This window comes from Nothobranchius furzeri, chromosome 1, assembly GCF_043380555.1.
Source record: "Nothobranchius furzeri strain GRZ-AD chromosome 1, NfurGRZ-RIMD1, whole genome shotgun sequence".
Lineage (NCBI taxonomy): Eukaryota > Metazoa > Chordata > Actinopteri > Cyprinodontiformes > Nothobranchiidae > Nothobranchius > Nothobranchius furzeri.
The window spans coordinates 84,285,121-84,309,622 of NC_091741.1; the positions used below are offsets into that span (position 1 = coordinate 84,285,121).

Consider the following 24,502-nt stretch of genomic DNA (forward strand, 5'->3'; position numbering starts at 1 on the left):
AGGAAGAACCCTGGAAATGGATTCTACAACTAGCAAACGACCAAGCGCAACTCAAAGCCCACTAAAGAGTGGCACAAAGAAGAAGAAGGTTTTATCAGCAGCATCTCGAGAGTCAAAAAGAAAATATGACAAAAGTCAGTCAGGGACTCGAATATCTATTGGTTACGCTCTGGAAGAATGGAGGCTGCTTCAACTGGATTTGAGCCTGAAAAAGGATGCGGACATGGCGCATTTTCTAGTGACCAGGTAAGTGTTTGTCTCCTTATTTCTGCTGTAGGTTTCAGTAACGAGTAGGTAAACATCAGAGCTGTATCTGCACAATTTGAGAAAATAAAATAAAACATATGGATTTAGATAATGCTGATTTAGGTAATCTAACAAATCTTTGTGCAGATGAACAAGAAACTTATCTAAGCTAACGGTGTTTAGCATATGGCTTCCTGATCAGTTTGAAAAAGCTAAAAGCAACCAAGGAGTAACCGGATCACTTCTACGTTTTGTGGACGATACGCCGCATGTGTTTGGAGATGAATGGATGTTCCGTTTATTCTGACGAGAAAAGTAAACAGAGCTTGATTTGATTATATGACGTCACCGCTCAGCCGGAGAGAGCTAGCGTGCGTTAGCATGTTAGCTGCGATCACGCTTCAGTTTGTAGAAGAGAACGGACATTTTCCAAACCAAAGATGAGTCTTTAGAATTATGTCATATTTGATCTACAGTCCAACCTCTAAGCAGGACTGTTACTTTAGTAGATAATGTTATTCGTGGGGTTTGTGTAACAGAACCCCATCGGAATATATTTCCCTAGCGCTATTGCTGAGAATAAATAAAATTAGGATTCATAAGAATAAATAATAAGTCAGCCATAACAACACGTTTGACTAAAAGTAAAGTTGTGCAGAAGTTTGTGTTTATTTTTCTAAATTTGTCCAGTTGAATGTAGGTCAGAATAAAATATGTTTGTGAAAATGATAAATCAATTTTTTTATAACTGACCTGCATTTTCATATTACTAGTTGTGCCACAGGTAAAGAAGCTTAGCCGTTATTGATCTATGTAAACAGAAGGTGTAGAGTCTCAACCAACTTGTTGACATTTTTGTTTAAAAATGTGTTTTCCAGCTACCGGAAGAAGCAGGCTCCTGAAACTGCAATTCAGGGAGAACAGCAGCTAAAATGTGGCATCGATTATCTCCAACTGAACCTGTGTCTGAGGGGTTAGTATCTTTTCTGTAAAACAAATATTCACGTTTTTGTGCTATGATATTTCATACATTAAATTACACCTTGCATATCCACACTTGGTTCAGAACTAACATCACACCACCAAACACTTCTGACATTATCTTTACAGGGAAGATTTTCTAATGGCTGGTGTTGAGGCGCTGATGACCTAGATTTGGATCCTTTTGAAGAAAGGTAAATTTGTTCATGAGAAGTATTGCCTTATACGCAGGAAATTACTGCTGTGCAAAAAAAGATAAAAACACAATAGATAAGCAAATATAGGTCATTATATATATTTATTTATGTTGTGAAGTGTCAATTCACACCAGATTGTTGTTATTTGCAGAAATAATTAATGACAGATGTATTAGGCTCCACATTTATCTCTTTAGAATCAGTACCATTTCAGGTAAGTTCCAGTATTTATCTTTACGTACAACAAATATTATTGTGTTGTCTGTAGTTTCAAATCCATGGATCTAGCTACGGATGCAGTCCAAATTGATGAGGACCAAGCAAACAACTTACACAACAGTGTGTGAGTTGCAATGTCTTCTTATCTAGGGGTGGGCAATATAAACGATATAAGGTAGAAATGATATAAAATTGGGTAATGATAGTTTTTGGCTATATCGCAATACGGCGATATTGTGATAACACATGACGTCACTAAGATGTGCACCCTGCTGACAATGGGACAACAGAATGGCGGTGACTGCAAGCATGGAGTGGGCGGAGGAGGAGGCCTATATGCCTCAAGTGGCATATATTTGCCACATGAGGATATCTAAAAGCATGTCAATTTGACATCTATAAACAGATGAAAAATTATATCGCAATATATATCGTTACTGCACATGCTTCAGATTATATCGCAATATAGATTGAGGCCATATTGCCCAGCCCTATTCTTATCTACACTCTTTTTTTAAACTCCAAAGTCTTAAAACAATATATTAATTCTACTTTTATTTATTGTTTTCATAACAGAATAGAACTGTTATGAAAACTTTGTCAGGCTGACGAAGTTTGCAGCCGCAAACAAAACGTTGCAGGTAAATAAAACCCTTCTATGTTTTAAAAAGAACTAAAAGATGGAATTGTTGTTTTTATCCTTGTTCACAGGCTGGGATCCTAAAGGCAATTTCCATCCTACTTGTGTGGCTGAAGGACATCTTCAACCAATTTTGGTACATTTGCCAGAAAGCACAACATCGTGATATGTTTAATGTAAGTATTGTGACATCTTTTGGACAACAAGACAACAATGCACATTGACATAATTACCTTTCTTTTCATAATAGTGCCAGCTCTCGTGTTTCTGTTGCTGAGCGCTTCTGTCACATGTAAAGTTTTCAAATAAAACTTATTTTTTCTGTTAGGACATGTGGGTGGGTGTGCTTCACCATGTCACAGGGAAGCATGAATGGACCCGTGGCAAATGTGACCATGGACCACTTGATGCAACGACCAGTGATAAAGAGCTCATGGTACCATGATCTCCACCACACGAGGCTCTTCAACGAATCATGTTCAACAGACGCTGGTTGAAGGATGTCACCAATCTGACCTTTAGGTATATTAATAACATTTTCATAAGCAAAAAAGCTAAAGTGTCAATATCAAAGCTGACAATTTACATATAGAAATTACAATTGTGGGTGAAAAGGCAATCAAAAGTGTGATTCCTAATAATCTATAAAGTTGTAGCTTTTGTTTTTTTTACAGGTCAACGTCAGAACTGGAGAGTTTCCAGAATTGCATTCTCATGTAATCTATGTATGATCTAATGCTGCTGTTCTCCTCTCCATAAAGGCCCCAGCTACGTGAAGCATCAAAAGACAGGAATGACTTCTTTCATGCACACAGATTTATTAGAAATTAAGAAAAAATACTATGTACAAATGCAAATAACAGAACTGTTTTTTATACATAAATAAAAATAAATATATTGCACAAACTGTTTGTTTATTTTTGGGTGAAAATGCTGTCTTCAGCTAAAGTTATTTTGAGGTATTGTGCTGTTTTGGAACTACTGTAGTTGTAGATAAACGGTTTGGATTTTTGGGTTAGGGTGCCCTCAGTCAGGAAGATGGTGTCCTGGCGTCTTGCCGAAACTCCAGGATATCCAGCATCACCCCTGGAAGACGGGTCACCACTCTCTCGAGAATATAATCTCTCTCCTCCTGGTTCAGGTGTTGTAAAGCTGTCTAGAAATTAAAGAGCATATGTTTACATGACTAGATTCATATCTCCAGTGAGTGATGTTTTTGTTTTTGGCATCTATCATTTTATTTTATTTTTTTACACAAATGGCTACAACCAACCTGCATCTCAGCTATACTGGCAGCTCTCAGCTGTGCAAGCCGGTCTCGGTCCTCTTCTCTGAAAGCTGTTCGCTGCCTACCCCGGCGCCCTGGTCCTCTTGAAGGAGCTCTGGACCTCAACCTGCTGCCCTCACCCCTTGAGCGTGTCCTTCCCCGACCCTCGAAGCGACCTTTTCCTCTCCCCTTTCCTTTAGCCCCTCGTCTCAAACTTTCCCACGACACATCAAAGTCTGTGGCAGGCTCGGGCACACTCCATCTGAACTGTCTTCCATCACTGCTTCCAATATGAATTCCTGAAAATCAATGACAGTAATGGAAAAATGACTGTATTACCCTGTAGGTCTTGTTGATATTATGATTTTATTTTGATGCATTTTTTGAACTAAACATTGATATTTATGTTCTTATTTACATTGTTGTGATGCCTGTCCTGTAATGAAATTGGTTTCACAAATGATGTCAGTGACTTGAAATTGGATGTTCTTACATGATGTATAAACAATAACATTAGCTTGTTAGTAAGCTTAGTGCAAAATAATAACTGTAATTTGTCTAAAAACATCAGAAATCACCTGCAGCCACAAAGCCTTATGCTGATAAAGTAGCATCATGTTACTGTCTTGCTCGCCAGTCACAAAACTGGCTTATGAATATTTCATAGGAAGGAGACATTGCTTTACATCACGAGTGTCATGGCTAAATTAAAATGCTAATGTTGTCATGAAATTTTACAAATATTAGACTAAAGTAACAATGTTACTTACTTCATCGCTCGACACCGTGCCTTGTTCGAGCCGCGCTCTGGCCGTACATCACTGTAACTTTTTTTTTTCTAGTGAAGAGTGTGCGCGCTCTCGTGCCGGGCTGCAGTTACTCACAGCGCCGAGTGCGTCGCTAATGAGTTTCGTTTCTTCATCCTGCCCCATGCTCCTTTAACGAGCGCCGGCTTTTAAATATGATGGCAAGCCGTCCCTGTTTCAGTAGCATCTAATCCATAACTTGCATTTTGTGGAAGTAAAATAAAAATCTGATTATTGCACAAATCATTCGACAAACGTGTTCAAATCTGAACTGGAAACATGCAGATTCATTTCGGGTTTGCTGCATGGATCCCCGTGTCTGTGAACGCAGCAGCTGTTTCTGCAGCAGGTGGATGGAGACGTGCTCGTAAAGAAGACGGTAACATGGTTACACAGACCTGGTTTGAGTTTAAGGAGGCCGGTGTTGAGTAGAAAAACATCCTCAGTTAAATATTTTGGGTGACTACCTGTGTAAAAGCAAGTTAACGCAGATAAGATGAGATGCGGTTCATTTATTAACATATAATGAACACAGGCTTCCAGACTTTCTGAACACCTCCTGTTATTTAATTTGAACCAGCTTTTCTCAACAGTTTCAGCTGATTGTCACATTTTATTAATAATAAGCCACAACAGAGCTAAGTAATTAAACATGAGTCTGAACCCCCTCCCACCCCCGCTCCGCGCAGCGCTGCGCAGAGCCGTCACGTCAGACTCGCGGACCAGCTGATCAAGAGGCAGAGACAAGGATAACCCTCCCTTATTTTAATATCATCAACAATAAAACGCAGAAAGGCATAAACCTACAGTTATTTATTGAAGAAAATGTAACTTCTATGAGCTAAATAAAATCATTCAAATTATTAAATGAATCAGGAAAGCAGGAAGTTTTTACATTTTTCATTTTGTTTCATGACGTTTGTTTACTTTTTTCCTGGGAAAGACAACTCTGTGCATGTTCAACCTATTTAATCTGATTGAATACTTGGTTCATATAAACTCACAGCATGATTGGATCATTTTAGTTAGTATTAGGGCTGTAGGTAAACGATTATTTTCAAAACGATTATTCTGACGATTATTTTATCGAATAGTCAACTATTCTGACTAATTACATGATTAATCTTATAATTATTTTTGCTGTACAATTGATTAAAACTCCTCCTTGAACCGTCACCTTATCGTGGTGGAGGAGTTTGAGTGCCCTAATGATCCTAGGAGCTATGTTGTCTGGGGCACTTAGTGCCCCTGGTAGGGTCTCCCATGACAAATTGGTCTTAGGTGAAGGGTGAGACAAAGAACGGTTCGAAGGATCTTTCATGGCGGTGAAAACGAAGAGTCGGAGTACCCGGCCCGGAGGGTTACCGGGGTCCCACCCTGGAGCCAGGCCTGGGGTTGGGGCCCGTGAGCGAGCGCCTGGTGGCCGGGCTTTCGCCCATGGGGCCCGGCCGGGCCCAGCCCGAACCGGATACATGGGCTCGTCCAACTGTGGACCCACCACCCGCAGGAGGAACATGAAGGGTCCGGTGCAATGTGAATCGGGTGGCAGACCAAGGCGGGAGCCTTGGCGGTCCAATCCCCGGACAAGGAAACTAGTTTTTGGGACATGGAACGTCACCTCGCTGGCGGGGAAGGAGCCGGAGCTTGTGGCAGAGGTTGAGCGGTACCGGCTAGATATAGTCGGACTCACCTCGACACATTGCATTGGCTCTGGAACCCGAGACCTGGAGAGGGGTTGGACACTCTACTTTGCTGGAGTTGCTCCGGGTGAGAGGCGGAGGGCTGGGGTTGGCTTTTTGTTAGCCCCGAGACTCTCTGCCTGTGTGTTGGGGTTTACCCCGGGGGACAAGAGGGTAGCTTCCTTGCGCCTTCGGGTCGGGGAACGGGTCCTGACTGTTGTTTGTGCTTATGGGCCAAATATCAGTTCAGAGTACCCACCCTTTTTGGAGTCCCTGGGACGAGTGCTAGATAGTGCTCCATCAGGGGACTCCATTGTCCTGCTGGGGGACTTCAATGCTCACGTGGGCAATGACAGCTTGACCTGGAGGGGTGTGATTGGGAGGAACGGCCCACCTGATCAGAACTCGAGCGGTGTTTTGTTATTGGACTTCTGTGCAAGCCGCAGTTTGGCCATAACGAACACCATGTTCGAACATAAGGATGCCCACCGGTACACTTGGTACCAGGGCAGCCTAGGTCACAGGTCGATGATAGATTTTGTAGTCGTATCATCTGACCTGCGACCGTATGTTTTGGACACCCGAGTGAAGAGAGGGGCGGAGCTGTCAACTGATCACCACCTGGTGGTGAGTTGGATCAGATGGCAAGGGAACATGCCGCGTAGACCTGGCAGACCCAAACGCATAGTGAGGGTCTGCTGGGAACGCCTGGCAGAAGAACCTGTCAAGACGGTCTTCAACTCCCACCTCCGGCAGAGCTTTGACCACGTCCCGAGAGCAGTGGGGGACATTGAGTCCGAGTGGGCCTTGTTCCACTCTGCGATTGTCGAGGCGGCTGTTGCTAGCTGTGGCCGTAAGGTGGCCGGTGCCAGTCGTGGTGGCAACCCCCGTACCCGCTGGTGGACACCAGAGGTTCGGGGAGCCGTCAGGCTGAAGAAGGAGGCCTACAGGGCGTGGCTGGTCTGTGGGTCTCCGGAGGCAGCAGACAGGTACCGGATAGCCAAGCGGGGTGCAGCAGTGGCAGTTGCCGAGGCAAAATCTCGGGCGTGGGAGGAGTTTGGTGAGGCCATGGAGAAAGACTATCGATCGGCTCCAAAGAGGTTCTGGCAAACTGTCCGGCGCCTCAGGAGAGGAAGGCAGCAACTCGCTCACACTGTTTACAGTGGGGATGGGGAGCTGCTGACGTCAACTGAGGCTATAGTCGGACGGTGGAAGGAATACTTTGAGGAGCTCCTCAATCCCACCAATGCGCATTCCGAGGAGGAACCAGAGCTGGGAGGCCTGGGGATGGACTGTCCGATCTCGGGGGCAGAAGTTGCTGAGGTAGTCAAACAACTACACAGCGGCGGAGCCCCGGGGGCGGATGAGGTTCGTCCTGGGTATCTCAAGGCTATGGATGTTGTAGGACTGTCATGGTTGACACGTCTCTACAACATTGCGTGGTCATCGGGGGCAGTTCCTAGGGAGTGGCAGACCGGGGTGGTGGTCCCCATCTTTAAGAAGGGTGACCTGAGGGTGTGTTCCAACTATAGGGGGATCACACTCCTCAGCCTCCCTGGAAAGGTCTACTCCAAGGTACTGGAGAAGAGGGTCCGATCGATAGTTGAATCTCAGATAGAGGAGGAGCAATGTGGTTTTCGTCCTGGCCGTGGAACTGTGGACCAGCTCTATACCCTTGCAAGGGTGATGGAGGGGGCATGGGAGTTTGCCCAACCAATCCACATGTGCTTTGTGGATTTGGAGAAGGCTTATGACCGTGTCCCCAGGGGCACCCTGTGGGGGACGCTCCAGGAGTATGGGGTGGGTGGCTTTCTGTTAAGGGCCATTCAGTCCCTTTACCAGAGGAGCGTGAGTTTGGTCCGCATAGCCGGTAGTAAGTCGGACCTGTTCCCAGTGAGGGTTGGACTCCGCCAGGGCTGCCCTTTGTCACCGTTTCTGTTCATCACTTTTATGGACAGAATTTCTAGACGCAGCCGTGGTGTGGAGTGTGTCGAGTTTGGTGGCAGGAGAATCTCGTCTCTGCTTTTTGCGGATGATGTGGTCCTCCTAGCTTCATCCAGCTCTGACCTTCAGCTCTTGCTGGGTAGGTTCGCGGCCGAATGTGAAGCGGCTGGGATGAGGATCAGCACCTCCAAATCTGAGACCATGGTTCTCGACCGGAAAAGGGTGGCTTGCCACCTCCGGGTCGGGGGAGAGGTCCTACCTCAAGTGGAGGAGTTTAAGTATCTCGGGGTCTTGTTCACGAGTGAGGGTAGGAGGGATCGGGAGATCGACAGGCGGATTGGTTCGGCGTCTGCAGTGATGCGGACGCTGAGCCGATCTGTCGTGGGGAAGAGGGAGCTGAGCCAGAAAGCCAGGCTCTCGATTTACCGGTCGATCTACGTCCCAATCCTCACCTATGGTCATGAGCTTTGGGTAATGACCGAAAGAACGAGATCGCGGATACAAGCGGCCGAAATGAGTTTCCTCCGTAGGGTGGCCGGGCTCAGCCTTAGAGATAGGGTGAGGAGCTCGGACATTCGGGAGGGACTCGGAGTAGAACCGCTGCTCCTCCGGATCGAAAGGAGCCAGTTGAGGTGGTTTGGGCATCTGGTCAGGATGCCTCCTGGACGCCTCCCTGGGGAGGTGTTTCGGGCATGTCCTGCCGGCAGAAGGCCCCCGGGTCGACCCAGGACACGTTGGAGAAGTTACATCTCCAATCTGGTCCGGGAACGCCTTGGGGTCCTGCCGGAGGAGCTGGTGGACAAGGCCGGGGAGAGGACGGCCTGGAGCTCCCTAGTTGGGATGCTGCCCCCGCGACCCGGACCCGGATAAGCGGAGGAAGACGAGACGAGACGAGACGAGACGAATTGATTAAAACCAAAATATTTTAAAGAAATACCACCAAAATTGTATAAATGACTTTATTACACAACGATTTTCCAAAGTCAAACATATTTTGCTTAAAACAAAATAAAAGCAGTATTATTATTGGAACTGTGTTCCAATAACTCTAGTTTAACTCTAGTTTTAGTGCAAAACAGAACACTGTGCAAGTCACAGCATGAACATCCCTGAGTGTTTAACACAAAATAAAACTGTTTAACAGTCTCTAAGGAAGAGCACCCAGTTTTACAGCCTGAACAGAAGTGGTGAGTGTGATTTTTGAGGACCTCTTCTTTATGTTCTTCTTTAAATTTCACCAGAGTATCTTCATATGTTTTTTCCATCTGGTTTGTGAACCACCACCTGGATGGACATTTGAAGCCGGGACAGGCGTATTCGACCATATCGATGAAGGCGTCACCCTCAACAAGAGACAAAGGCCTCATGTCTTTGACAATCAACTGTAAGATGAAGAAAATAAAAATATAGAAACAACATAGCATTTAACATTTAATTACTAGACAAATCACACAAGGACATGAAGAAAAAAAGAAGCCAACAAAAGCAAACATTGGAGATTAAAGACACTGGACCCTATTTTGTCATATTCGTCATCTGTTTTTATCTAAATGAGGGTGAATTTTTTTTACATAGTTAGCAGTTTCCACCTAAAAGATGCTGAAAGCAAGCAACAGTTAGCTAGTATTTATTACTTACTGTCAAGATCCTTTTATTCAGCTCGGCTGTCCTCTGAGTTGTGCATTGCATCTCTTGCCCAAGAAAAGATGACAAGGTTCTTTGCTTTGCTCTGGAAAACACAAAATCAATTCAAAGATTAAAAGCGTTTATTGTCAAATGCACAGTTAGAAACATGTTTCCCTGTTGCAATAAAGTCAACAATGTAAGCTACACAGAAGTATAGGCTTTGCAGAATGCAAATTAGAACATATTTGGAGCATATCAGAAAACAGCTATGAATGTATGGTATCTTAAATCTGCTCTTAGCCTTATTGCAGTGCTATGCCATGATTAAGTCATTTGAGAATGCTGGTGTGGCTAATTTTGTAATGTTAAGTCATGTTTTGTACAACAATACATTTTGTCATTGCCTAGCAGCAGTTACCTAGTTAGCGATTTGGGCCAGCATTATATGCTATCGCTAATTAACGTTAGCTAAATACAGCTGTGTTAGGCCAAACCAAACACGCCCTACCGAAGTGCGCAGAGCTCACGCACATGTTACACAAGCATGCAATCAATTTAGCAAATACTGACAATATGATATAATGTTACTTACTTCTGTTCGCGGGAGTCACGGGTAACAATGGGATGCCTCCGCTTCAGATGCTCCCTCATGGATGTTGTGCTGGTGTGATAAGCTAATTCCATGGTGCAAAGACTGCAAATAACGGCACATTCACGTTTTGTGCTCCGTTTAAAATAACCTCACACCTTTGAGGTAGGGCGCCGGGGTCCCTGAGACATTGCTGCTGAGTCTATCAGAAGAACAGCGTTTTGTTCTCCGCGCTGCTCTGTTTATATCACGTGGTGCGTCGACTTCCGGATTTGGCGTCGACGGTTTTTTAGAATCGAATCCTCGACATCATCGAGGCGTCGCTACAGGCCTAGTTAGTGTGCATGTAAACTGAGATTCAGGATTTCCGATCAACCAAGCAACTTGCAACCAGGCAACTTGCGAAGCAAAGCCCTAAAGCCAGAGTGAACATCAGTATGCCCTATGCAAATTTGAGAGAGCTAAAGAAGGCTAGAAAATCACAGACTGATGATAACCTGGCTTTGTTGTTACTAGACTAAGTAATTATGTTATTGTCCAACAGTGTGGAACTTGTTATTTTAAGGTTTATTTTAGTTGGTTCATCTAAGTGTTAGCTCATTGTTAGTGCCAGCTACAGCAGGCTGCAGCAGGGTTGTTTATGACCATTGTAATTTCACTTTCAACCTGTGCACCTGTACAAGAGACATGTTGATGTATGAAAATTTTTCTTGAGCTAAAAGCTGAACCTGCTGACATTCTCAGAAAATACCCTTGAGGAAAAAATATGTTGCAAATAGTGCTCAGTCAATACAGTTAGGCAGCTGATCCAAATTATTGGTTGCAGGTCATTTTTGAAAATAGAACTGAAAACAGATGCATCAGAAAGAAGTAGGAATGATCAATTGATAGCAAATCAACTCACAGCAACAATAGTTTAAATAAGTATAAACTAGTGATGCACCAATATGAAAATTCTGGGCCTATTACGATAGATATCAATTTCACTGTTAAGCAATGTCACCGATATTTGTCCAAATCCATATGCGGACATTAATGCTTCAAAAATCAGCTAAATGAAAATTATTAAAGCTGAATTTACATTATTATGTACACACACCACACACATTTACACTTCTGAGATGATTACAATCATTTTCACATGACTAAACAAATACACACCACCCCCTCACCCTCTGAAACTGGCAAACAAATGGAGACAAGATGGAAAAAACATTGGTTGTTAATATCGGCCCGGTTTTATTTATTGGGCCGATACCAATTTGTTGAAAAATCCCTAACATCGGCCGATACCGTCATTGATGCCGATATATTGTCCATCCCTAGTATAAACATATGAGTTGTTGCAATACTCTACCAACAAAATTTAGGACTGGCTAGTGCTCTGTACCACTTTATTGCTCACGCTGCTTCAAACCATAATAATCAGTGCTCATCAAATCTCAAATTAGCATTTAGAAATTGTCCTCAAGCCACACCTCCAATATCTCACGCTGCAGAATTAAACAGCAGCTCTAAATGACGTATTGAAGCTTTACCTCTATGTTTAAATAGAGCAAGGTGAGCAGCATAAACAACATTAGGTAATCTTGCTTAGTCACGTAGCTAAGTTGCTAACCAAGTACCGTTAGAGCATTAGCCAGGTTCAGTAAAGTTATTGTGGGATTTAAAAGATGATTGCTGGTCTAAATGAAGTAAACAGTTACTTACTTTTTACAGTTGACGGAAATTTGTCCATTTTTTTAAGTTTCTCTGCAAAAAAAACAAAAAATCTTTCACGTTAGCTTATTTCATCAGAAGAGGTCTAGGGTTGTAGCCAAACCGCTAACGGCCGCGAAAAAGAGCTCGAGCTTCATTAGTGCTACATTCGTAGACTGCTGGGAATCCTCAGACTTTCATTTTCACTGAAATCCTCAATTTAACAATTTTACCAATTAATACATGCGAAAGCTCCGCCAGTTTTTACATATGTTTTTTATCCTTTAATATTTTAAAGCAAGTAATATTTGCTTCATGAAAAGCAACAAAGCAGCGGTGATGTCAAGTTGTTTCTCCAAGTTATTTTCCAGATATTTTGGAAGTGAAAATTCAAGTCATTTAACGCTACAATGAACGCAACATTTTTTCTATTTTTATCTTGATTAATATAACACCAGTTAATTATCATTGAATATTTAGGCTTTATTTGTTTGACTATCAACTGTTTCAAAATAACCATTTAAAGATGACAATAACTACATTTAATCTCAAATAGCACGATAATTGTTTTCACTGTTAAGTAGTTTGATTTTGGATGGTCATATTCCCCATAAATTGCGCTTGATATCACCAGCTGAAGTTGTACATTGTGCGCTGTTATAAACTTTTATTTTCTGCATAACATGTATCTCATGCCGTGGAAGTCAGCTGCTCTGTTAGAGGCACGTTTGTAAGTAAACATTACAAATATTGCAGTTGTATTCACATGTGTAAATACATAATTAATATGATAACTGCATTTCTGTTACAGTTACATTAGGTAGCTTATAAACTTTCAGTATGTTTCAAAATATAACTATTTTACAAAATAATACTTTCATATCTTAGTTATGTTTCTCAGTGACAACATTAAAGTATTTATCTCAGCTTCAACTTCAAATAAACATGCTTTGGTTCCACATCTCACACTAGAGTAAATTATCACATAGTTGTCACATGTTTATTTAGAGAACATACTTTCTGACTCAAACTGTAAATGTAAAGATTAAATGTTTCATGTTTGACATTTTAAATAAACTTTTTTCTCTCCAGTTGCGCTGTTTTGGATGTTCACAACAAATCGTTCATGCAGAATTAAATTCAAGGATTTTAATAATAAATCATCAATAATTTTAATCCTGGAGGCCTAAACATATGCAGAAAAATACTCAGCAAAAAAAAATTCCCCTAAATTACAAAGTAATGTGAGGGTTCTGATATTTCTGACCAGTCTCTTTACACGTCTGAAGAAAAACCTTTCCACTGGTTCAGCTGTGTATACAGGAAAGCTCCTTGCTGTGTGTGTGTGTGTGTGTGTGTGTGTGTGTGTGTGTGTGTGTGTGTGTGTGTGTGTGTGAGTGCGTGCGTGTGTGTGTGTGTGTGCGCGCGCGCGCGCATGTGTGTGTGTGCGTGCATGCGTGTGGGTGTGTGTGTGGGTGTGCGTGCATGCGTGCGTGTGTGCGTGCGTGCGTGCGCATGTGTGTATGTGCATGTGTGTGTGTGTGTGTGTGTGTGTGTGTGTGTGTGTGTGTGTGTGTGTGTGTGTGTGTGTGTGTGTGTGTGTGTAAGACCAGTAAGTTCCCCGTAGTTTTGAAAAGCATCTAAAGCAAATGACTCCACATCCACCCTCTCAGTGAGGAACTTCCAGCAATTGTTCGTCAGGAGTCTTATCTGTTTCTAACAACTCCTTCTCTAAAGGCCTCATTGTGAAAACATGCTGCTACAATTTTGTCCAATTTTTTATAGCCTGTGCTTTCATGAATAAATTGTGAGTATATATGCATCTACGTAAATCTCAGTGTCATAAAAATACAGTTTAAAAGTAATTTTTACACTTCTGTTCCACGTCCCGTAAACATACAAGAAATGTAGTTTTATCGATTTATTTTATTTGCTCATATATACATATTCCTCAATTTTAAGGTTTAATATTTTCCTCAAAATTTAGAGCTATTCATTTCTAGTCAAGGAGGACTACAGTGGCAAACTAGACAGCCACCTAGGGTGCCCTCGGGGGGTGGGGGGTGGGGGGGGGGCTTCAAACTGCGCCCACACCACCACCCACTTGCCTAAAAAATAACGTTCTGCTGTCCATTTATAACTGGATTCTGAAGTATTAAAAAAAGATTTTGCTAATTTACTGAACTAAGCCAGTGATATTCCCATCCAGCTCTCTTTAATCCTACTCTGAGCTCGGCTGCCTGCCTTGTTCTGATCAGAACCTAGCAGTCCAGTGACACCGCATACCTACCCAGTGTCTCATTTAGGTCAGGAAAGTCCTGTATTTTACACCCCCCCCCCCCCCCCCCGCCCAGATATTTTGCCAGGAAATCTCCCAAAAAATCCATCACCACCTCCTCAAGGAGACCCGACAGACAGGAGTAACTGTGTTGCACTGTGACAGCGATCGGGGCACAGAGCCAGTAGCTGGGTTCATAGTGTTTGCTGTCCGGAATCCGGATAAAACAAGTTCTTTTACCACAGCCAAAGCTGCTGGTCAGCCTGCAGGAGACTGAGAAGAAGTTTCTTCTGTTAAAGAAGATGTTGACATGTTGAAACCATCTTCAGCACTGTGAATCATCGGTCTCGTGTAGGAAATGCAAATGTTAGAGCAATCCAAGTCACATGTGAAGAGTCCATTTACAGTTCCTGTCAAATGTTTCATTATATCTACCCCTATGTATTTGAATATAAATGATAAAAAGGAAGGATTTTAGCTGTTTTAACGTTCACTCTTGGCTAGGGTATTCCCCCAGATTTCCCCTGTGTTCAGTAACTGCAATGCAACTACATGTCACACACTTAAAAAATGAGAATATGGTGCAACAATTCATTTATGTGACTATTTCAGCCTAAACGGTGAAATTGACTCATTCCATGCAAAGCCAGATATTTCAGCCTTTATTTGGTATAACTGTGATGATTATGGCTTGCAGCTGATAAAACCTCACATTCAAAATCTCAGAAAAATAGAATACTACTTGAAATCAGTAAAACAAGGATTTTAAATGTAGAAATATCAGTCATCTTAAAAAGTACAATCATGCATTTATACATGGGGTACTTGGGGTGCTTTTAATGAAATAATGGACTTTTGCACCACATTGTACTTTTTTTTAAGTTTCACTGCTAAAATGTCAGAGAAGATAAGGATATCACCATGTGGACTCACAAGAGGTGCAAAAGCTGAACATGTGATAGTGATGAGCTGTCACACGCTTATATAAAGATGCACCACAGTTATGTTTACGTTTATACAGAGGTGTGCACACAGAGCTGTGAATTTACTGGGATTTATATTTTACATGAAGTGAAAAAGTCCAAATTTAAATGTTTTGCAACTTAATAATTAGATTTGAGAAATAAAGATGAGTTGAACATTGCTGATCATGTGCTTGTTTGTTACACCATCATGGGCTCACTCCTAAAATATCTGGGACAACCTGCAGCTGGATCTTCAGTCCAGCCACTCTCCTCAGCGTCTCTGCTGTACTCAGGTGAGTCTCTCGTGTTGGTAAACACTTGTTATGATTAAGTTTGGTTGACTTGTGTGAAAATAACATCATGTTGTGCCGTGACATTCAGATAATGTATTTCCATGGTTTTCTTATATTTATGGACCTAACCACCAAATAAGGTTTTACAAGAGCATACTGCTCCTCCTGCCACTAGCTGCTGCACCTGCTTGTTCAGGTGAGTGACCTCTGCTTTTATTAACAGCAACATTTATTCCACATTTGGTGTTTGGCTAATTAATGTCAAGATTTTAACGGAACTCACATTTATTTATTAATTGATGTATTCTTTAAAATATCAGGTTATAAATTGTGTTGCAGTCACACAATATATGTTCACATGTATGTTAGTTATTCTATATTTTGTGTACATGTGGTTAATCCATCTCATGTCAAAGATAAGAAATTGTGCTTCATTTGATCTGTAGATGCAGCAGAAGCAGCAGTCCATCATCAGTTGATCCTGCATCTATAGAGGACACAGTTGGTTTGGACTGGTCCACATCAGGTAACACCTGATTTGATTTTTCCTCTGAGATGATGGAAGATGTTTCCACTGTTACTTTAGCAGGACCTCAGTAAATGGTGAAGCAAAATAATAATAAGCACTGCCTAAGCTTGCTTATGGTGCCATTATGGTCTAGGATCACCCCTGGCCACTGCCCTGCATGTTTTAACTGTTTCCCTGTTCTAACACACCTGATTCAACAGTCGAACCACTTCTTCACCATGTCCTCAAATTAATGATCACCATTTCATTCAAACCAGGTGTGCAGGTACATGGACATAGAAAACATGTAGGTGGTTCCCAAGGACCTGCATTGAGCTGTTATAGAACTAACAGTGAGGCAAAACTGTTCTTATTCTGCTTCACCGTCCCGAGGCATGGTGCAAGAAATCTGGAGGAATTTCAGCACACAATAAAGACAAGAAGTCAAAGTACAACATCTGTGCTCTCCAAATCATCATCTGAGCACCGGGCAACAAATCTAAATCAAAAACTGACAAAAGTCACCAAACCCGCTCTGAACTTGAGACAGTTATCCACACCTTCATCTCCTCACGCTTTGACTACTGCAACTCTCTTTTCACGTGTCTGAGCAGAACCTCCCTGAACCGTCTGCAGGTGGTTCAGAACGCCTGTGCTCGGCTTCTGACCAAGTCCTCCAAACACACCCACATCACCCCGCTTCTCCTCCAGCTTCACTGGCTGCCAGTCAACTTCAGGGTTCATTTCAAGATCCTGGTTCTGGTCTATAGGGCCTTACATGGACAAGCACCATCTTACATTGGTGATCTTCTTAGTCCCTATACACCCCCAGCAGGTCCCTGAGGTCCAGTGATCAAAGCCTACTGGTTGTGCAGCGCACCAGGCTAAAGGTGACAGATCATTTGTTGCTGTGGCCCCCAGACTCTGGACCTCTCTCCCCCTGAGCCTGAGATCAGTGGACTCAGTGGTCCCCTTTAAAAAGCAGCTGAAAACTTGCTTTGGCGTGACCTTCATCACCACCCACGCTATATAAAAGATTGTTTTCTTTCTTTTCTTTCTTCATTGCTGCTCATTATTAGTGCAAAAACCTGTTTAATGTGATCACAAAGTGCCATGCATGTTTAAATCTCAATCTTTTACATCAAAATCTGGACCCGAAAAGAAAAAAATTAATACAAATTTGGACACAATAAGAAAAAAATCAGTTCTAGAGTTCACTTGGCTCCAAATTCCCCTAAAGCCTAAAAAAAGATCCTTATTGCTTAAATTCAACAAATTGTGTCCCATGTTGTCATGCCTCATAGGACTGTTTCTTTCATTGCTGCAGGGAATTGAAGAGGGAAAGCTCCTCACCACATTTCAGTCATGCTGAGCCTCACCCTTCAACTCTTCATCCACTCCCTGAAATGGAAGCTGCTGATTCCAGCGGTGGGCGGAAAGGTGAAGGCAGGATGTTCTTATTTCAAGAGCCTGCACTGTGACCCGCAGCAGCGTGGTTAATTGTTGTAGTGATAAAAGAAAACAGTCTGCGGCACATCCACACGCTGCAGGGTCCTGCTGGACAAAAGAGGATTATTTACTTTGATATTAAAAGTGGAGCATCCTGTTGGTGAAGATAAAAATAAAGCCAGCTTGTGTTTACTCTAATCACTTAAGCAGATAGATTCCGTCAGAAATCACATGAAGGGTTTGATTTGATTGTTTTTCCCTCTCAAAACAAGATAACATCCGTGACCTTTGACCTGAGCTTTACACTGATGAAAACAGAGGCTGGTTAGTTATCTGCTTCAGACTTTGACACCAACTACCCTTCACCCATGGGCCAGGTTATATTTATATTATTCAGGCGTTTGCAGCATTTTTGATTAACATTGACTTCATTTACTGAATACAAATGTAACTATGATAGAATGTAATAATCTAAAATGTTTCACTTCTGGGATTCCCTTTTCAAATTTACTCTAAAACATTTTAAATACCTTTTGAATTGAAAAAGACTTCAGGGATGAAGTCCAGCCTCTAGTAGAAGGGTTTAAATATCTCGGGGTCTTGTTCACGAGTGAAAGAAAGATGGAGAGCGAAATCGACAGGCGGATTGGAGCTGTGTCTGCAGTGATGCAGGCGTTTTACTGATCTGTCGTAGTGACAAGAGAGCTGAACCAGAAGGCAAAGCTCTCGATTTACCGGTCGATCTACGTTCTTCACCAGTGGTCACGAGCTTTGGGTAGTGACCGAAAGAACGAGATCGTGGATATAAGCAGCCAAAATGAGTTTTCTCCGCAGGGTGGCTGGTTAAAAGCTCAGTCATCTGGGTGGGGTTCGGAGTAGACCCGCTGCTCCTCCACATGAAGAGGAGCTAGTTGAGGTGGCTCGGGCATCTGGTCAGGATGCCTCCTGGACGACTCCCTGGTGAGGTTTTCTGGGCACGTCCAACTGGGAGGAGTCCTAAAGCAAGACCCAGGACACCCTGGAGGGACCATGTCTCTCACCTGGCCTGGAAACTCCTTGGGACTCCCGCGGAGGAGCTGGCCCAAGTAGCTGGGGAGAGGGAAGTCTGGGCCTCTCAGCTAAGGCTGGTGCCCCCGCAACCCGACTCTGGATAAGCGTTTGAAAATGGATGGATGGATGGACATTTTAAAGAAAACATGGAAAATGTATTAAAGGGTCAAACACTAATTCATTTAATTTTCGTTGAAAATAAAGTTGAGCAAAATGCATTTATGAAATAAAAATTATGAATCATTTATTCCTAATCAAAACCTGATTAACTTGTGTATCAGTTTTTGACTGATTGACTGACTGATTAACAGTAATTAAGTCATATTTAATATTATGATGTGCACTGATATCATCTATTTGTGTTTGACTGATATGTTTTCCCCCATGTGTAAAACAGCTGGGAGAAAAAAAACATCTGTTCTCTTCTGAGTGAAAATCATGTGTAAAACTGTGTTTATTTCACTATTGTACTCTGCTAAAACTTTTAAAACTGTAATATTTTTCTAAATAAAATTCATCCTTTTTGTTGCCTTATTTTAAATGTGTGCACCAAGGTCTAATAAATCATTAACTAGTAACATTTTACTAATGTAATCTTGAAAAAAAAATGAAAATGAACTTTAATTATAGCTTACACATTATTATTGCTTCTTACAACGTGACACCCTCGATTTATAAGATCAATGATTTTAGAGCTTTTTGTCATCAGTATTTGAATAATTATCTACTTCCGGTCCTCTTATTGATAAGTATGTTTTATATAAATATGTCCACGCTGATTTTTTTTTTAATCCAGAAGTGTCCAGTTCGGGGTGTCCTCCCAGTAAAGTGACGTGGCGTCCTTCCTCTGTCTTTATAAAACACGCGTCTCACGACCGGACTGAAAGTGCTGCACAGGAGCGAGAAGAGAGGCGCGCGTAAAAGCCAGGCACTGATTGATCCTTCCTTTCTAGTATCCCTCCGCTCACACACAAACGAAGAACTAAACTAAAATGTTGTAATTGTTCATGTTTCATCTCGTGGACACTTCCTGTTATTACTGAATTTGGTTGCACCTGCTGCTCGCTGGCACATCCGCCTCCTCTTCGCTGGAGCCGGTCTGAGCTGGAGAGTTCCCCCGCGTAACGCGTCATGGGACACTGGAGAACCACCGCAGCGCTCTGCTTGCACACCTGAAGCTTTTGTGGATTTATAGGACACGTTTTAAAAGACAACCAACATTATTTTTAAATGAACTCACACTGAAGGGAGACTTTGGTTTTACCGGAACTTAAAAAACAAAAACAAAAACAAAAACAAAAAAAAACTGATAGGAATTTTATCTCAACACTTTGACCTCGGTTAGGATTTTGGTGAAGTTGGCAGAATGACCTCGTTCATCTGCTTCATGATGATCGTCTCCTGCTGCTCTACATTCACAGCTGGTAAGAAATCAATTAGACCTTTTATTTGTGAATTTTTATTGGTACGCATGTCTGAAAATGACACAGTTGAATGAAATCGTCTCAGTGAATGAATTACCTCATACTTTTGTTGTAGTCAGAATTTTTTTTTTATTCTGAAGATAATATTGATTCTTCGGTTTGTAACTGATGCCTGAAGGTTTTTATATTGTTTGAACGTCCTGGACCTGCGGCTCTCACACACACCACTAGAGGTTGTCGTGTCTCTTTGAAGTTATTCTTAAAAAAAAAACTCAATGTATATAAAACTAAAACTTAATAAAAATTCTGATTCGTCTTGGTTTTGACTTTGATCTGATCAGGTTTTCCTCGGGTTTCTTCAAATTAAGTATTTATTGCTGTTTCTTTTAATAGATGACATGTTTATTCCAGCAATTGTTGGAAGATAAAACACTGGAGGAAAAATGCTTCATCTGACAGGAGAATCACCCTCATTGTTCCCGTGTTCAAGTCCAGCAAAACAAAGCAGAGAGTAGAAAACATAGATGTTCCTCCACCTTGTGCCAGGTCCACTGTACCACTGAGATACACACCGTAGCTTCCTCACTGCTTCCAAATAAACAGCCCATCCAAACAAAGGAAAGACTGTTCACATTCCACACACACACACACACACACACACACACACACACACACACACACACACACTTAGAGTGTATGAAGCTTTGTTTGCAGTGTTTTTAAGCAGATTTCCTTCACTGTCCACGCACAAAGCGTGGGAAAGACGCCCAGAGGAAGCGGATGCAAGGACAAGAAGCAGCCTGGAATTGTTCTGGCCAGTAGAGGTCACGGAAATGTGACACGCTACCTGAGCAAAGATTTCTTCCCGAAGCTTCTTGAGCTGATTTGCACTTATCTCAAACCTCACACACCAGACAATAGCAAGGAGGAAAGTGGGGCATTGTGTCTGCAAATAAACCTCTGACTGCTAGAGCCATTAGTTATCTTATGACGGGTTAGCTGGTAGTGCTGATATGTGTAGCAGGTTTGGAAAAAAACCCACAGATATGTAAAAAAGAAAATGATTAAATAAAATAGCTTCTTAAGGAACTAATTAATGAGACAAAGCAGAAAAACCTCATTTAAAGGATAACCTTATGTAGAACAGGTCAAGTGTGCATGTCTGTGACCTTTTGACACCAAATCAAACAAATCAGAATGACTCCAGAAGTTTATTGCAGCATGTTTGATGTGATGAAGTTCTTCAAGTGAATTTACTGGTTGTAAACTGGTCAAATTAAAGAGATGGGTTTGTCTCTGATATGTTTAATATTGTGATATTCAAGTGAGAATTTGGAAAACGAAGATTTCCTTCTACTTTGCGTGGTAGGGTTGATCCTTTAAAACTGCGGTTCTTAAACGTTTCTCCACGCGGACCCCCTTGCTTGTGTTCAAGACGGGCCAGGGCCTCCCCAGCCACAACTCTTACCCACATTAAAAGTGATTCATGACAAACTTTAAACAGACATACACAGTTATAACTCTTATACAGAGTCTTAATTGTACTATTGACTGTGTTATTGCTATTTTATTAATATAATTTTTACAAAAATAATTTTTATAACCATGCAACCTCAGTAAAGGCAATCTTGCGGTGGTGACCTCTTTGGGGGGTCAAGGACTAAGTTGGGAACCACTAATTTAAAATACTGTCAAGGTCATTTTGAAAGTCTTTGATTTAGAACAGGTGGATGCTGGGTTTCTTTTATGCTTTGAAAAGTTTATTTTTCCTCTTTGGACACTTGAGAAATGCTGTAAAACTGGAGTGATGGGCTCAGCCAAATGCGGTGGGAGACTCTTATCTCGCTGGTTTTATGCTTGAGTCCTACAGGCAGCCCCGAACAAAAAACAAATCAGTCTCATTAAGTATAAGATTTTGTAGTTTTTTCCATCCTTTTAAGATCATTGCAGCATATGATCCAAATATCTGGATGCAGCCGTATGATTTCTTTAAATCCTGCATGAGATTTCAATTTCAAGGAGCTTCTGTCTGCCTGAGCATCCTAATTAAACATTATGGAAAGGGAATTTACTGGATTTTGGTACTTTCATGCAGGAGATTCCTGTTTGTTGGCTCTGCTTGACTTTATATAACCTTGCATGGCCACCCATCATGGCCAGATGTTCATTTCATTTGCTTTTTTAAGAGGAGTCTGGGGCATTTTGCCTTTCAAACCTCCAAAGGCTAATATAGGGCTGGTAAAAAAGGTGCTCTCTACAACTGTTGTCTTAACCTTGCAGTTGCCAAAGAGAAGAGGTCCTGCAGGAAGCATCCAGAGCAGTGCTGACTGATTCCTATTATGGCAGGTGGTAGCCAGTTGTCTGTACTTAGCTTTGTTTTCAGATAACAAAGAGAAAGTTGTTTGTTTCATATACGACTCTAGTCTGGGTAGCTGCTGCACTTTGCTGGTAATTTGCGAGTGCTTCCCATCTTTCACTGCAGTCACACAATGCAGACAATGACTCATGCACATTTTCAGCAAACTTTCCACATTTTCAGCCTTTTGTTGTGATACAAATGCAGCAGATCAGTTGTTAGGATTCGACAAGGGAACAATAAAGCTGTCTGGTATTGTTACTTTTGCCCTTATAGTTCCACAAAAAGATTAACCTCCACCCGATTCTGAAGAAGGCTGCACGCTTTTGTTACCAGACAGGAAGTACGGGAACATGAATTATGCTCTCTGCACAAGAGATGGGAATTCCGCACATTATCGCCAGCTCTTGAAGGTCTGCAACTCGGGGTTTCCTGTTCAATTCAGAGCCTGTACAGTGATCTGTTACAGTAATAGATGGTTTTTATTATGCAACATCAGTCAGGAGCTACTGGCAGACAGCAACCTTCAGAACAAAGGCTCACATCTTTAATGCCAACTTCTGTTCTCTTCTGGTTTCTTTCTGCGTATTTGATGCGTGTGTCACTTGCTTCTGTGAGTTCTCATGATTTCAACTCAATTTTCATTTTTGTTTTTACAGAACTTTATTACATTTCTTAAACACTTTGTATTTTTGTCTTAGATTTGCAAAACATACCTTGCTTTCCAATGCAGGCGACAGCAAATAATTTCAAACACATTTACACTATAGCATAAATCTGCTTTGTATACGTAAATCTACAGTAGCCGTTGTAGACATATTCTTTACATTTTGGGTCATGTTTGTAATTTAGTGCTCACACACATTAATAATTTCATCCATTCAGCATAGCTTACCACAATGAACACTAATCCCCCTATTCTGCTCTATTCTTCCTGTGATGGCACCATAAATAATAGAATAGACTATTAATCCCACAGTAGGGAAATTTACTTGTTAAAGCAGCAACAACATTTAAGAGAATAATTTGAAGAAAAAAATAATAACAAAGGTACACATAGGCAGTAGTCTAGTATTGTAACCCTCGATCACTAAAAGCCATAAAAAAAGGAAAAAGCTTGGGCTCCAACACTATGCAGCATACTGCAATAGACAAGGACATACCATGTAAATCTGGTATTGAATGAGTATTGAGCACATACTGAGTATTGCATTGATGTTATTGGGTACCAGGATAATGCCAGTTCCAGTTAAACTGAGGAGTTATACACTCTTACTGCAGAGGGAATGAAAGACAAACGATAGTGTTCTGTTTTACATCTGGGATGTCGCACTCTGTGTTAAGATTGGACTTGGAGACCCATGAGGACAACCAGACACAGTAAGCGCTTTAAGTCTTTTATTTACAGAGATATAGCGTTACCAGAGACTGATGGGGCTGAGGCTGAGGCAGGGTGGTGAGGAGGCATGGGTCAGAGCCAGAGAGATCCGTAATAAATCCAAGGGGAAAGGCGAGAGGCAAAATCCAGAGACGGGTCGGTGTTCGGTAAACCAGGTAGAATGAGAGACAGAGTCACAGACAGGGAGCAGACAGGAGGCGAGGTCGAGAAGCAGATCCAAGGTCGATATACCAGGCAGGCTTGTAATCAAAGCAACAAGAGCCAAACAGGGGCGAGGCAAGGTTGAAGGTTTTAGGCGTTCAGTAATCTGGCGCTGCCTTGGTGTTGGTCCAGGTGTTTTATAGAGAGCGTTGCAGGTGGAGCTGATGAGGAGTTAATGTGAGACAGGTGGTTTGGATGAGGTTGATGGCGAGCTGGTAGTGGTTGCTGGGGAAACGGGGCTTGGCTGGAGCAGGGGCATGACAAGTCTGCCTCTGAAGGAGCTGTCCATGGTCTCCACTGTGGAATGCAGTGGATTTTTAAGATGAGGTCATCTTCTCCAGTATCCTCCTTTCTCACGTCTCCTCAAATGAATTCAGTGGGCAGCTCAGAACTGAGATAGCTTTGTGAACTAGCTTGTTCAGTCTCTTTTTGTCTCGGTCAGAGCTGCCTGCACCTCAACAGACCACAGCAGAGTGGGTAAAAGAGCCAACCACAGAGTGATAAAAGGATTTTAGCAGCAGGGAATTAACTCAGAAGGACCTCAGCCTCCTGAGAAGGTGGAGGTAGCTTTGGCCCTTCTTATACAGAGTATCTGTGTTGCTGGACAAGTTCAGTTTGCTGTTGAGATGAACACCCAGGTACTTAAAGGTATTCACTACCTCAATGTCTGCTCCCTGGATGTTTACT

General features: G+C 42.1%; 2 protein-coding genes and 1 long non-coding RNA gene across 8 annotated transcripts in view; 2 read left to right on the forward strand and 1 right to left on the reverse strand.

Moving 5' to 3' along the window:
- tex11 (testis expressed 11) overlaps positions 1-12,059 on the reverse strand; it is a 44,588-nt gene extending 32,529 nt beyond the window's left edge. For 3 of the 5 annotated variants that reach the window (XR_008562874.2, XR_011520478.1, XM_070550713.1), the window contains exon 1: positions 11,905-12,059. Coding sequence is in view for 2 of the 5 variants with exons in the window: in XM_070550713.1 (XP_070406814.1) it covers positions 11,905-11,932 (28 nt within the window). In the remaining 3 variants the exon portion in view is untranslated. The remainder of the gene's footprint in view (positions 1-11,904) is intronic. The other 2 variants (XM_015948886.3, XM_070550714.1) reach the window with 2 other exon arrangements.
- On the forward strand, positions 1,044-2,742 carry LOC139071842 (uncharacterized). Of its 2 annotated transcripts, XR_011521654.1 has the most exons (4): positions 1,044-1,219; positions 1,357-1,421; positions 2,355-2,459; positions 2,612-2,742. It is a non-coding gene; the product is annotated as an uncharacterized lncRNA (long non-coding RNA). The 2 variants fall into 2 exon arrangements; XR_011521653.1 differs by having other exon boundaries at positions 1,180-1,421.
- Positions 12,060-19,587: 7,528 nt separating the features above from the next.
- Positions 19,588-24,502, forward strand: part of kdrl (kinase insert domain receptor like) — a 48,256-nt gene continuing 43,341 nt past the window's right edge. The window contains exon 1 of the mRNA XM_015948787.3: positions 19,588-19,859. Coding sequence (XP_015804273.3) covers positions 19,802-19,859 — 58 coding nt within the window. The 5' untranslated portion in view covers positions 19,588-19,801. The remainder of the gene's footprint in view (positions 19,860-24,502) is intronic.